The 15,161-nt window shown below is 36.7% G+C and overlaps 1 protein-coding gene across 9 annotated transcripts in view; it reads left to right on the forward strand.

The window, feature by feature from the left end:
* Nucleotides 1-15,161, forward strand: part of DNM3 (dynamin 3) — a 570,760-nt gene that overhangs the window by 464,973 nt on the left and 90,626 nt on the right. For all 9 annotated transcript variants that reach the window (XM_067728647.1, XM_067728651.1, XM_067728648.1 and 6 more), the window contains one exon: nucleotides 4,360-4,471. In XM_067728647.1, the coding sequence (XP_067584748.1) occupies nucleotides 4,360-4,471 (112 nt within the window). The remainder of the gene's footprint in view (nucleotides 1-4,359; nucleotides 4,472-15,161) is intronic.

The following is a 15,161-nucleotide window of genomic DNA, read 5'->3' on the forward strand; positions in this document are numbered from 1 at the left end:
TAGAAATTCATTTTTTCTTTTTTTTTGTTTTGTGACCAAAGAATGGGATTCATAAAATCTCTCTTCTTTTTAATTTCTTAAAACTCATATTATGTGTGTGTGCAGATCCAAGTATATGACAGATTTTTGTAAATGGTTTGTTGATCGTGAAAACATCTTTATCTTCTATTTAAGCGATAAAGGAACCTATTAAATTTACTTCATCTGTTGTACTATTTATTTTTTTATGTGCTTACTTATTTTTTGTCCACTATATCAAATTTGAAAAATGCCATATTAAAACTTTCCATATTTATATTTTAATTAATTATATGCAATAGTTATGTCAAGTTTATCCTACATTTTTAAGTAACATTTGCTTCATTTATTTGTCTATTATATTATTTGGTGCAAACAGGTTTAGAAGTATTTTCCAGTCTTCATAAATTGTACTTTATATCATTATATAATATTTCTATTTGTTCTATTTAGTGCTTTTAAATTGTTTATCCTGTTCAGTACTTTTAAATTCTATCTTGCCTATATTAATATTGCCATTCATGAATTTTTATTTCTTTGTTTTGTGTTTGTCTGATATATCTTTACCTGTTCCTTTAGTTTTGCAAATAACATATAATTGGGTTTTATTTTTTTAACCTAAATTAACTGTTTAGCTGAGAGAATTCAGTTCACTTTTATTAATTTAATAATTAATATACTTGATTTTATTCCTATCGTTAAAATTTCCTGTTTTGTTGTTTCTTTTCTTAATTTTTTGTTGATTTGATCAAGAGGCTATTAATTTTCTTTATTTTTTCTTTTTTAATTTGGGAGTTCTGTACTTTTTATTTTATTAATATTTACACTCACCAGTATATAACCCTATTATTCCATGAGGCAAATTATCAAATATTTCTCTCCCAAGACACTTTCTTCTCCTACTTCTCTCCTTGCCCACTTCTTCCAACAATATGAGAACTCTGGGATCCCTTTGCTTCCCTACTCTTCACTCCTATACCCATCAGAGGAGAACTTGTGAGCATCTTTTTTTCCTTCCACCCTCCCCTGAGTTTTAGACTATTTGAATTTCTGTTGCAATGTGTCTCTTCTTCTTTAAGACTTCTTATTTAGTCCTTATATTGCAATTCTTAGATGATCTATCATTATTTATTTTGATTTGACTCTATGGATACGGCAAATTTTGTTGCTTACCACTGTTTTCTCTTCTCTTAGTTTTTCTTCACCCTTGAACACTCTCTGCAGGTACATTCAGTGTTGTTGTAATCCTAATACTGCCTTAGCATCTCCCTCAGACTGGGTATATGGTGATAACCTGGCTGGATGTGGGACTCTGAGTCTGAAGTCCTCTTAAGAATTCATGAATACTATTTCATTGCCTTCTACCTTTTGAATGTTCAGTCCAGTGCCAGTCTAATTCTTTTTCCTTTGTAAGCAACTTTCTCTTTCTTTACAGACGACTTTTCTTTATCTCAGAGCTCAAGATTTATACTAGCAGGTGTGTATGTGGTAATTTTTCTCATCAATTCTATCTGAAACAGCACTTTAATGTAAAGATTTGGATCTTTCTAAAAATCAGGATACGTTTCTTTTTTTCTTTTCTTTTTTTGCGGTACGCGGGCCTCTCACTGTTGTGTCCTCTCCCATTGCGGAGCACAGGCTCCGGACATGCAGGCTCAGCGGCCATGGCTCATGGGCCCAGCGGCTCCGCGGCATGTGGGATCTTCCCGGACCGGGGCATGAACCCGTCCGTGTCCCCTGCATCAGTAGGCAGACTTTGTCAACCACTGCGCCACCAGGGAAGCCCACGTTTCTTTTTAAAACAACAGGTTTTTTTCATAATTATTTTTCTCCTCCCATCTTCCTCCCAGTTCCATTTTCTGGAACTCCTATTATTTACAGGTTAGATGTTCTGGGTCTTTCCTCCACACTTCTCTCTTTATATTTTTCTAATTCTCCTACTGGATCTTAACATCTACTAATTCTAATCTCAAGATTGATCATCCTTTCCTTCAACTTGTCTACTCAATATATTAACTTAAAAATCTTATTTTTCTTAGTTCTATAAGTCTTTTTTAATGCCCTTTTGTACCTCTTCAAATACTTATTATTCTTTTGCTACCCCCAACCTTTCTCTTTTGTTGATAGACTGTTCTGATTGCCTTCTTTATTCTTTGTCTCTCTGGCTGTTAGACCTCTTTGGGTGTCCTTTTATTTTCCTTTGTTCATTGTGGCACACGTGCAACTGCTGGGTACTTTAAGTGGACTGGTCCCATGAGTGTGGGAAGGCACAGGAGTTAACTGTGCAATGAGGGAAGGACAGATAGCTGCAGACAGAGAGAGCAGTATATTCAAAGACTTCGGGAGTAAGCATGGCATATATGAAGAAGTAAAAGGCCAGTGTGGCTAAAAATCAAGGGAGGGCTTCCTTGGTGGCGCAGTGGTTGAGAGTCCGTCTGCCGATGCAGAGGACGTGGGTTCGTGCCCCGGTCTAGGAAGATCCCACATGCCGCGGAGCCGCTGGGCCCGTGAGCCATGGCCGCTGAGCCTGCGCGTCCGGAGCCTGTGCTCCGCAACGAGAGAGGCCACAGCAGTGAGAGGCCCGCGTACCGCAAAAAAAAAAAAAAAAAAAAATCAAGGGAGAACAGAGTATGAAAAGAAACTAGAGAGTAAGGTAATGTTGGGCCAGACTGTGCAGGACTTTGTAGGCCATCATAGTGAGTGTGGTCTTTTCCTAAAAGCATGTAGTATTGCAGTGTTTTATACCAGGGGTTTTAACTGGTATAACCAGGTATATTTATGTGAATATCTGATTCACATTTTCAGAAGATAATAAGGATTAGAGAGCAAATTTAAAGTGGTCGTGTGATGCTGCAAGACTAAAGAGATGTTGTAATAACCCAAAAGAGAGATGATAATAACATGATGGTCAATATACAGGAAGTACACTTTTAAGTGGTAAAATGTAAGGAGGTGTATGAGAGTGTGGAAGATGTCTAAGATACCTCCAAAGTATCTGCATTACACTGATGCTGCATGAAATGGGAACATCAAGTTGGAAATCACCAATTCAGTCATCCATGTCACAGTGCCTTTGAGATACTCAAGTGGAGAAGTCAATAAGCAGTATGAATCGGGCAGGTCTGGACAGGGGATGTAAATATGTAAGCCATCTGAGTTAGGTGTAAATTGAAACTCTTAGCCATGAATGAGAATACCTTGGAAGAGATAAAGAAGAGAAAAAGATTGTTAATCTTGTACACTGCTAGTATCTGTCTAAATTGGATTATCTTTTCTGGAAAGATGATTGGAACGTGTATCATTGTCTTCAAAAATGATTATAACTTTGATTCTGTCACTCTATTTGTAAGAATCTATCCTCAGAAAATAATAGTAGTAAATTAAAGTAGAAAGACAAAGACTTATGGATAAAAATATTTATTTGAGCTTTATTTATGATTGCAAATAAAGTAAATTACTTATCTAATATTAGGAGGTCAAGTAAATTATCATACATTTATATTAATGAATATTATAACATTATAATTTGATGTTTATGAAGATGTAATAGCGTAAGTATATGACCATGATACAATAGTAAGTGAAAAGGACACAAAATAGAGAGAGACAGAGTGAGAAAGAGAGAGAAACTCAACTGTGAAAAAATGCATAGAACAAAGGAATATAAAGAAATAGGTTTATCTGTAAATAGTAGAAAATGGTTGATTGTATCCATTTTTATACTTTTATCTAGTTTCTAAATTATTCTAAATGGGCATTATTACATCTTGTGTATTATTTTATTATTAGGAAAGGAAATATAAAATTATAGTATTGTCCAGTTGTCAATATGCACTTCATAGGCACTTTACTCTGTTAAATATTAATGTTCTTTCCTTTTCAAATATTGATGAGCATTTGTGATTTGAATCCAGCATAATATTTTAGTTTTTTGAGTTTATTGCCATAATTTTAAAGTTTTATGAGCCATTTAGATTTGTAAATTAGTTTCAAAAATTGATCTGATTACTAGACAATAGCAAATCCATTCCCCTCAGAACAACTCCCTGTCAGTTGGCACTCAGTGTGTCATACTGAGAATCTTTGTTATTTCCTTCCCTTCTTATTGCTTAGCAGTACAGATAACTCTAAATTCTTTAATGGGAGGGTTTTTTAATTGTATAATACATACATATAGGAATTTGCTAATTATTTGAAATGCAATAGATTGTTTTTGTTTTTCTTCAGTGACTGTCAGAGAACCCTTCATTTGGACTGTCATTTGTATCATCATCTGCAGGGATATGAAATCATTTTGAATTTGGTTCAAAACTAAAAGCATGATTTTTTTTTTGACTCCAGGAATGTATACAAAGACTATCGCTTTCTCGAGCTGGCATGTGATTCACAGGAGGATGTAGACAGCTGGAAGGCATCTCTACTAAGAGCTGGGGTTTATCCAGATAAATCTTTAGTAAGTTGGATATATCTCTTATTTTAAAATTATTAACCATGTTTAAGAAAGCATAATTCTACATACTATATGCTGGAAAAGCTAATTCTTGTCTGACTTAATTAATTTGCCATAGTTTTAACTGCTACTTTGCTTATATTTTTTTTATCCATTAGATTTCTATTATAAGAAGTTTATCAGTATATTTTTAAAGAAAATGCCCAACTTTGCCATGAAACATAATATATGCAATCTCAAAGCAAGAGAGTTTCTTATGCTGTTGTACAGTATACTATTCTATAGTATTCATATAAGCAGGTTATAACATTCTTCATATAGTCATAGTATATATATCATCAATCAGAACACTATTTCATATTCTTTAAAATGTACTTATTTTTATAAAAATCTACCTCCTTTCATTATGTCTGTGGTACCTATATCCAAAATTAAACTCTGGTTAATGTCATTGTGAGTATAAAAGAACAAAAAAATATTACCATTGCTATATTAATAAAGATAAGTTATTCCCACTTATCTTTATTAATATACTTCAAGGGTCTTAGAGACAGTTCTCTCATTCAAGTTAATAAACAGACCTTCTATTTGTGTTCTTTGGAAAATGTAATATTACACAGACTAGTCTGGATTTAAACTTCAGAATTCCCACCCAGCATATGTACACACACCATTAAACAGACTCTTCAGATGAGTGGCTCTTACTGCTTACTTGCTACCCCTGAGAATTGTACTATCCAGGTTCCCCCCCAGAAGTTAAGCAATGAGACTGAGCTTTAAGGATTTACTCCAGCTTGACCTTTGTGGTGCTTAGATTGGCTGTAGATTAGTTTATAGGACTGACCATGTATAAGTTGGGTTATTTCTAGGCCCCAAATAGGGATAGAGTCTTCTCAAGGGAAAGTCTGAGATGTGAGCACATTGTGGGACAATTGAAGCATCTTGGGGTGGATTTCAGACCTGACCATATCCCTGAGGTTACACTGGAATTTAACAAAGTTCCAAAGTTCCAGGGGTAAAGGATAGAGGATTTGTGCCAAAACATTCTCCTTGTTGCTGTTATTTTAGTTCTCACGTAGACCTCTTAACCCTATCTCAACCTCCACTTGTCTGGTTAACACCTAAAAGAGTGAACCCCCATGACACACCCTGTGCCTTCCAAATGAGGTGAAACCAGACTCTTTCCAGGTGCTATGCAGTACAGAGGTATCTTCTGTACCACTTCTATTTTTGTTGTTAATTCTAATCATTACTTATTACTCTCTCCTATCCATTGACGGTAGTGTGTTTAATTTCTATATTAAACGTTCTGTATTAAAAATGCACATATACTTAATGTTTTATTCATTCATTCCACAAAAGCCTGTTGAGCACGTGGTTTTTGCCAGCTACCTTTCCAGGCACTAGTGATGCAGAGGTGAACGGTGAGGCCCTGCCCCACCAAGGAACAGACGTTAAATAATTGAATGCATACGGTATAATTGTAGAGTGTGATTGTTAGAGTGATAAGTTCTATAAAAAATTAAATTAAAGGGACAGATAGTGAGAATGAGGGGCAAGTGAGCTTTATTTTAGTAAGGTGATTAGGGAAGGCTCCTTTGAAGAGTTGACATTTGAGTAGACTCCTGAAAGAAGCGGGGGATAAATACTATGAACGTCTGATGGAGAGTGTTCATGGCAGAGGGCTAGCAAGTACAAAGCCAGCTCAGTGTCTTAGAAGAGCAGCAAAAAAAGTCAGAGTGTCTAGACACAATGAAGGAGAACAAAAGTAGTTGATGATTTCCAAAAGTGGTCAATAGCCAGATTATGTAGGCCTTGAAGGAGGTGGCCAGCATTTGAGTTTTATTCTGGGTGAGATGGGAAGCCATTGGAGGGTTTCAAGCCAGTTAGTGACATGATAAGATTTATGTTTTTAAAAGATTGTTATGGCTGGATTGTTACGAGAACCAGCACAGCCTGTGGGTTAAATCACAGGCATTAGCATCAAACTACATAGACTGAAATTCCTGAGGCTCACATACAAGCTCTGAGATCTTGGGAAGGTTTCCTAGCCCTTTTATCTTTCAAGATTCCCACATCTAAAATGGAGATAACAAGAGTCTGCTATAGCGTGGTTGACAGGATTAAATGAGATAATGCAGGGAAAGCACTGGACAGGTTAAACACAAGTAAGCACTCTATTTTTATTTATAATGATGACGATGAGAATAATAATTATTTTCATCACAGACTACTTACTTAAGCAAGTAGAAGAGAGTTAAAACATTGTGGATATTTATAATACAGCCAAATGAGATTGTAAATACTTTATGATATTTTTTGTCTTCCAAATACGTTTGGTTATATAAAATGTCAGTGTGTTTGTGTGTGTGTGTGTGTGTGTGTGTGTGTGTGTGTGTGTGTGTCTTCCTTCCAAGGAACTGTAATGTTTGTGAAAATGTTTTCTTACATCATAATTTTGTCAACTAAACTTATTTTAAATGCACTACACAAGTTTGCTATTTTAAAAAAAATTATGTAATGCATCTCTTGTGAGCAAAAAACTGTCTTGGAAAAGCAAAATTACCCATCCCTCTGTGAACTCTTTTTATAAATCTGAATTTTCATGTATCCATAGCTCTACACAAAAGACGATGCTCAATGAGATATTTGCTATTTATTTTTATTAGGCTGCTCAATTTGAAGCAAATCTAGAGTTGTCCTACACAAACTGTTTTGATTCTTTTCACATCATTTTTATTTGCTTATTAACATACATTTTGTACAATTGCTTGGAAAATCGAGACAAAGGGGCTTTTTACTACATGCCAAAGACATGACAGGAAATTAAACTTGGCAGTGTGCCATGAGCATCGCTTTTCTCAGTTTTCATCATAAACAATATTTGCATTTCTTATGCACCATGTAGTTCTGCAGGTTATATTACACTATTGCTTGACTTTCAGATGTTTAAATGGAAGCTAACTACTGAAAGCAATCTAAGTAGAATGCTTATCTAAACATTGCATTTCGTGAACACTCTTAGGTTTGGGGGAAGCGATACTTTTAGGTAGAGTTATTCCTAATTTAGAAAGATTTGATGAAGAAGTCAGAGTAACCTAATAACAGATGTCTCTTTCCAAGTAAATTTTTAGGACTTCTGGTGTTTTTGTTTTTGTATCAATAAACTATTGAGTCAACAGCAAATCAGTCAATCCCTACCCTAATAATGAAACATTTATGTGTCATACATGGATATGAGTCTAGATAAAGTTCTGCTTTCTACATGAAACATCTCTATTTTAACTCTACATGAGACATCTCTATTTTAACTGGGAAAAATTCTACATAGGTCATTTTTCTAAATTGTGTAAGTTTGGCTTCAGTTAGATAAATAGCTATAACCCAAATTTGAATGAATTGACATTTTGGATAATTTTTTTGTCCAAACTAAGGTTGCATACTTTTTTATAACATGTTTATCCTCATCATATCTTTTTCTATCGTGTCCACGTGGTGGAATGTTTTTATGTCACTCATATCACAGTGTTCTGCTACCTTGTTCCTTCTGTCTCTTAGGTCATTTCTCTTGGAGTTTTCTACAAATTTTTCTTCTTTCTTTCCTTCCCTTCCACCGTCTTCTCCCACCTCCTTCCTTACCTTCATCTAACACTATTATGATGGACTCTAAAGATTCAAAGATTAAAAAGGAAGCAATTCTTACTTTATAGGAGTTCCAAGTCTAGTGGAAGAGAGAGATGCAAATAAATAACCACTCTACAGTGTGATTAAAAAAACTATAGTGGGGCTTCCCTGGTGGCGCAGTGGTTGAGAGTCCGCCTGCCGATGCAGGGGACGCGGGTTCGTGCCCCGGTCCGGGAGGATCCCACATGCCGTGGAGCGGCTGCGCCCGTGAGCCATGGCCGCTGGGCCTGCGCGTCCGGAGCCTGTGCTCCGCGGTGGGAGAGGCCACAGCAGTGAGAGGCCCGCGTACCGCAAAAAAAAAAAAAAAAAAAAAAAACTATAGTGGATAGCTATATAAAGTACAACAGCCCAACTATATTCCCATGTGCATTTTCTAATTACCTTCATTCCCTTAAACTTTCTGGATCTAATGCTAAATGTAGACTTCTTATCTGAGCATTGTATTGTAATAGAATGTGGCCCTAAAATGGAAATGAGGAGTCCTGAATTTTGTTTCCCATGATGCCACTGACTTACTCAGTGAACTTAGACATAGCATCTCTGAGCCACAACTCTGTCACCCTACCATCACCTGAGCTTTCTGAGCAGCCAGAATACTTTTTAAATATATTTAAATCTGAATTTGGATTAGGCAGAATTTTATTTTTTATTTCTATTTCCTTTGGCCATTAACTTGAAATTATAGTCAGTATAAAATTGTTAAATAAGTGTGTAGGATTTTACACAGTTTCAAAGTAAAGATGCTTCTAATTGAATTAATTAATAGTTTTCTGGTTTTGTTTTTTACTGACGAGATGTTCCCTCAAGGATTTGGGGAAAGTTGAAACAGGAGTGGGGACTGAAACCGAGTCCCCCTGAAACTGAGTTCCTCTGCTAAGTTTATAACTAACCTCTGTACCCAAAACTTTATTCCCTTTCTTGCTCCACACCATTTCCCCCTCAAAATTAAGGAGCACCAAAAAGCGTGTGTGTGTGTGTGTGTGTGTGTGTGTGTGTGTGTGTGTGTGTGTGTGTGTATCAATAGCTAGGCAAGTCATAATTTTAAAACTTTTAAAATATTTTTAAATTTTTAAAAAATTTAAATTTTTAAAAAATTTAAAAAATTTAAATTTTTAAAAAATTTAAAAAAATTTTTTAAAAATTAAAATATTTTATGACACATGTACATAAATTTTTCCTCTAAGTGTGAACACAAATAAGTGCAAATTTAATTAAATATCTAAAGAATGTGGTATAACAAATGACTGATTTTTCTGACACAGTTTTGTCAGCTCACAGTAAGACTTAATTTATATATAAACATGAAGGAATTAGAAATTCTTTGGAACATTCTGTGTGCATTGAAGTTAAATAGACTTTAAGTCAAATCCACTCGCATTGGAATCCCGACCCTTCCATTTATGTGCAGTGTGGCTCAGGCAACTTACTTCACTCTCTAGTTGTTTATTCTTTTTTTAAACACAAAATAATAATCTCTTCCTCTGAGTGATTTTATGGGACTAAATGAATACTGTTGCAAATCACATCTAGCTCAGTGCCTGCAACTGGATGAAAGCATTCAATGCCATGTAGCCTTTATTATTGTGATTGACTATCATTAATGTGTCCATGAAGCTGTAATTCTCAGTTTAGTAGTTACCTTTTCTTCGGAAACTATCAGTGAGATCTGGAAAGAATTTCCCCAACTGTTGTCTCAGGGTACCAGATTGCTGCCCTGTGGACAGGCTGGCCTCAAAGGCTCCATCAGTTAGTCAGGAGTGAGCCATAGAGGCTGTCAGGGTAAGTGAGAATCCACAAGCCTACCCTCAGCTGCTGGTTAACTGGCTATCCGAAAAAAGCAGCTTGCAAATCTGTGCATGCCCTGAAATAAATTTGGTGCAAATTCAGTTTTGCGTATTTGTTAAGTCATATACCTCAGAACTTTTCACAAGGGTTTTTTTCAGCTATCTAGATAGATGGTCCTCCCCTCTAGTATATGGTTTAAGAGATGAAAAATGACAGTAGAAAGTGAAGCACCCTGGAACTTCACTATACCTCTGAATTCAGGACTCTCCCAGGACTCTCCCAGTCATAATTCATGCTTTTAAGGACTGCCTTGGAGGTTGAAACCATCGCGTAATGAAGTCTTTTAGGGACATCAGAAAGTCCTTTTGGATAGACTCTGCAACTGAACTTTTCTCTGTGGCAAATGACAAATAGGGGAGAAGAGGGATGGACACAGACCCCCATAAATATTTATTAATATGGTGATGACCACTCCCATGCATTTACTCAGCAGTCTTTTGTACAAGACAGAAAATGCCCATGTTAGTCCAGCTGTACATAACTTTATTCTTAGCTTATCCAACAGTGCTTCCCACAGAAATTAGAGCAGCTCCATGACCAATTTCGAAGAGTTTAGTTTTTCTTCAGTGGAGGTACTTTCTAAATATAAATGCTGCCATACAGAGTGGTGGAGGAATTATAGAGAATTTACAATTCACCAGTCATGACTGTTATGCCTCACTCAGAATAGACAATTGGGAAATGATTGAAGGAAACAAGAAATCGCAAAGCCACACCACGTCCTCCACTTGTATGTTTCTCATATTTAAGGATTAAGGCCCCCTACTCTGTGACATCACTGTTGCCACTACAAACAGAACCATCTGCCACCGAGCAGGGAAGCCAGTCATTCCCTAATGTGCAAAAATACTTGGTTGAACTCCTGAAACTTATTTGGTAGATCAAAAGCTGCACTGCTGTGGAATGCAATAAACCCCATCTGTTTGAGGTATTTTCAGCAATACTGCACTTCTTTGGAGAACCGAGGTCCCATTATTCTCTAAAAAATATTTTACTCCTGATAAAATTCTCTTTGGGGATCTTTATTGCCTTATTGAACCACTGGCATATTGTTTTACAAAAGACTCTTTTTCCCCCGATTTCATTCATTCTTGTACTGTTATTTATGTCTCACGTAAGCCAGTGATGTTAACGGTTATATCACGGCAACTCACAATGTCAAGAAGCTTCTCTACACTATTTTACCAGTGTCTTTAAATTTATGCTTTTATTAAATATGATGGATGGCCTCGATGGTCCTTGAATTAGACATTTCCCCAGTCACCAACTGGCATTGTTTTCCAGAAAATATACTCTCCTGTGATGGTTCCCTTACTGCTCTCCAGAAAATTTTTGTACGTATTACTTCCCCACACACGCTTCCTCTCTTAAAACTAAATGCCAGATCTCCAGCTCAACCTGTTACTCCACCCGTGCTCAGGCTCCTCCACAGATGCACACACTTCAGTTGCAGCTCTCTTCCACTCTGCATCTCAGCGGAGAGAGAAATTCCTTCTAGGCCCCTTGTGAGAAGAGTTGAGATCTGTTCCCTGCCCATATCCCATCACGTCTCCCTCACAGGATCTGACCTTGCGAGGACTCGGGCTGCCCTGGGGGTAATGAATCACCGTTTTATTTTTTTAAGCCATATGTGAGTTAAATTGTTTGATATAAATCGTACTCCTGCAGCTCCAGTTTGAAACAGGAGAGCCATTTGCCTGCCGCCTGTGGCTGGCGGCTCTCTGTGTCTCTATCCAGAGTGTCCCTTTTAGAAATGACTACATTTTTGTGACTAACCTTTCCAAACCCATTTTCTTGAATGTGGACCAGTGTTTATTTTGGCTGCATCCCCACTATACAGTTTTCGCTTCCCATGCCAACCCAAGACAAAAGTCATAATTTACGAAGTAAAGGAATGGTACAGATGGAGGTCGTAACTTGGTCTGCTTACCCTGTCTCCCCAGAGCCACCCACTCTTTTCCTCTACTCATTTTTTTTTTCCCCTACCTTCTTTGAAACCAAGGATGCAGTGTTTGTTTAAAAATGCATTGGCTGATGAAATTTTCCACTGCTTGGCACGTTGGAGGAGGGGCTGTCAGGAAAGGGCAAGCTGACATACTAAATACTTTGCCTTTCATGCTAACAGTTCACTTATTACCAATTCAAACCAATGCTTTTTGGCCAGGTTCCCGTACTTCAAGTATTTCAAGTAGAAAGAAAGGGGGAAATCTCTGTCATAATTTTCTACTGTTATAAATGTATGATTTCACTTAATATAAGCAGAATCTCTGACTTGTCCATGAGCTTTGGGCGCTGTATGCGTATGAATGGGATGTCAGTGAATAGCTAAGTTATTTGTTTGGATTTTGCTCTAGCATGAAAAATCTCATGATTTTAAAATAAATTTATGTTTAACATATTTCTTTTTTGTTTCTTTTTCCTTGCGGCTACATGCACAGGGGAACAACAAAGTAAGTTCTTTGTCCTACTGCAGCTCCTCTCTCTCCAGCCCCCACTCCCCTCCCTCATGTGCCTTGGCGAGAGTGTTTCTGTGCACTTTGAAATGACCGATGTTTGTGACAGTGCACAGAGGGTGTGCAAATGTCAGAGAAAACAGAGCTTGGACTACCATCATGGCTGTTCATTTTTGACCTTTCGGAAGGGAAATATTATGTTCCTCAGGGTTGGTTATTGGACAGTTCAGAGAGATTGTTATTATAAGGAAAGAGAGCAACACTGAGAGCAAAGATTATGAAGATTTAATAATGAGGACTCTTCTGCAGAAAGGGGAAGACAGTCTGATGAAACTCAGTGCAGCTGAAGCTTTTGACCAAAAATCAAAGCTCTCATGTTAATGTGTAGCTATAAAAACACCAAACTGGTGTCTTAAATAGCAGGATGGCTGGCTTTGCTGGTGAAACTGAGCTAGATCAGTGCTCTGGCTTTGAAGGTGCCTTAAAATGGATGGAGGAGGGTGGGGTCAACATTTGCCTTGGCTTCTGCACCCTTGATGTATTCCAGCTGGATGGAAACAGGAGGGTGTGGGGAATGGAGGGGGAGACTGAAATGTGTATGGTAGATTTGTGAAACCAGGCAACGCACACAAATGGTGGAAATTATTTTAATGTTGTTATAATAGGTAAATGAGTAATTTAGTAGTTCATAGGGTGGCTAGATTGTTAAAACTTTAATTCAACTTTTCCAGAAGATTAGAACTACTTCTCACTTATATTAGGTATGTAATAGTAGTGTAGTTGGGGAAGATGGTCTTAAGTTTAGCAGGGTGATTTGTTTTTCTTTTTTTTTCTGTGGAGAATTATTAGTGCTTTATCCTACCAGGTGGCCCACTTAAAATAGGCCTCATTGAATACAATAAGAATTGAAAGGATTCTGTTATAAAGGGTCTGCCTGCATATTTAAACCAGCTGGAATTCATCAAAATTGCTATTCATAAGCCATACATATAGAATTTAAAACAAATGTGGGAAATCTTGGAGTTTAATTTGATGGAATGTGCTATTATGGAATAAGGTGATAGAGATGGTTGGTATTGAAAATGTGTCACTTTATAAATTTATATCTTGCTATAATTGCTTATGACCCAAGTAATAATATTTAATAAAGTTAAAAATAATATAAGAAAACTACAAGATAGACATTTGTGAAGGACCAGAGGGGCAAACTCAGCCCACTAATAGTTTACTTTTTAAAACAGAAGGTAACTTATGAAATCAATTAAAGATTTCTTCTACAAAGTAAAAGATAATATTTCTAACTAATATACCACTATTGGAAAAAACATTTGGACAAAATTTTAGTTCTTATACCATATAATGTATTTTGATTCTTGAATAGTAAGTATCTCTGATCCTGGTCACTTAGGTTACACTGAGTCGCTGTCTAGAATTGCATGTGCTGCATCTCTTAATCGTTTAAATAGCCTGAGCTATGTGAGTGCACTAACAGCAAGCCTATACATGCTGAGGATCAGGGAATCAGCTGCTGACATTTTAGGGAGGTGCTAACCCTTAGGCCATTCAAAAAGCATTTATGATTTGCTTCTTTCACTAGTGATTCACTGATGACTTAAAAGCATTTGTAAAATTCCCCAAAGAAAACTCTTCTTCATAATAGGAGTCATCCATTTGTTGTGTCTTGCTTGGTCAAGTTCTTCTGGGTAATAAAATGTTCAGTTTAACAGAATTTACTGATTTTTCAAATAATTATACAATGAGCAATAAAACTCAAACATTCTAAGCTGCTGCTCCTCAAGGCCACCTCTCAGATGATGCAGAAGGCCTTCCAGGGTCTCCTGGCACCTGGAGCCCCCACCTGCAGTGTAAACACTTGGTACAATGCTGTGGGAGATATTTGGGTGCCAGTTAGAGTGTTGGTTGAAGAGTGCCAAAGATGCAAGTACTTAACTGTTTTGATTTTTAATTAAAGAGCAGCTGCTTTGGAGGGGCTGATGTTTATTGCCCCTATGCCTTAATTCTTAGTTGCTTATATTATGAATAAGTAATAGTTTGTGAAAAAATAGAAGGCTAATACTTTTAAAATATGATCATTATACTGACCATGGACTCTGGCACAAAAGAGCCTCTTCAAATCACAAGGAGCACATCTGCATGCTATTTTCCTTTAGCTTAGAATTTCAGTATAAATGGAAAACACTGGAATACAAGCTGTGCTGTCTCCAGAGTATAGATCTGGAGTCTTCAAAAGGAGAATATGAGATTCACTTTTCCCTCTCACGCTAGAATGCTTGTCTGAGTTGTCCCCAAGGCAACATACCTGACTGCCATATACATGAGCCAGCTATAAAAGGTGACTCATTTCAGACTCACAAAGGCTAATTGTTTATTTAGTGAATGGTATTTCATTATTTATGATAACTAACCAGACACTAAAGAGAATGAAGCCTGCTCAATTAATGTTTCTTTAGATGAGCAGGATGAATGGATTCATCTTCCTACATACATTAAGTATAGTGCACATACACACATATACATACACACACGTATATTAGAAGGTGTATGGAGCAACCCTACTATTCATTTTCTCAATGACAGCTAAATTGATCTGCTTCATCCACCTTTAGATTATGCTTAGAGTGTGGGAGCTAATTCTCTAAACTCCCAGAAAGAAAAAACTTCTACAAGAGACACACAGATTTATATTATAA

Source organism: Pseudorca crassidens, chromosome 2, assembly GCF_039906515.1.
Source record: "Pseudorca crassidens isolate mPseCra1 chromosome 2, mPseCra1.hap1, whole genome shotgun sequence".
NCBI classification, from domain to species: Eukaryota; Metazoa; Chordata; class Mammalia; order Artiodactyla; family Delphinidae; genus Pseudorca; species Pseudorca crassidens.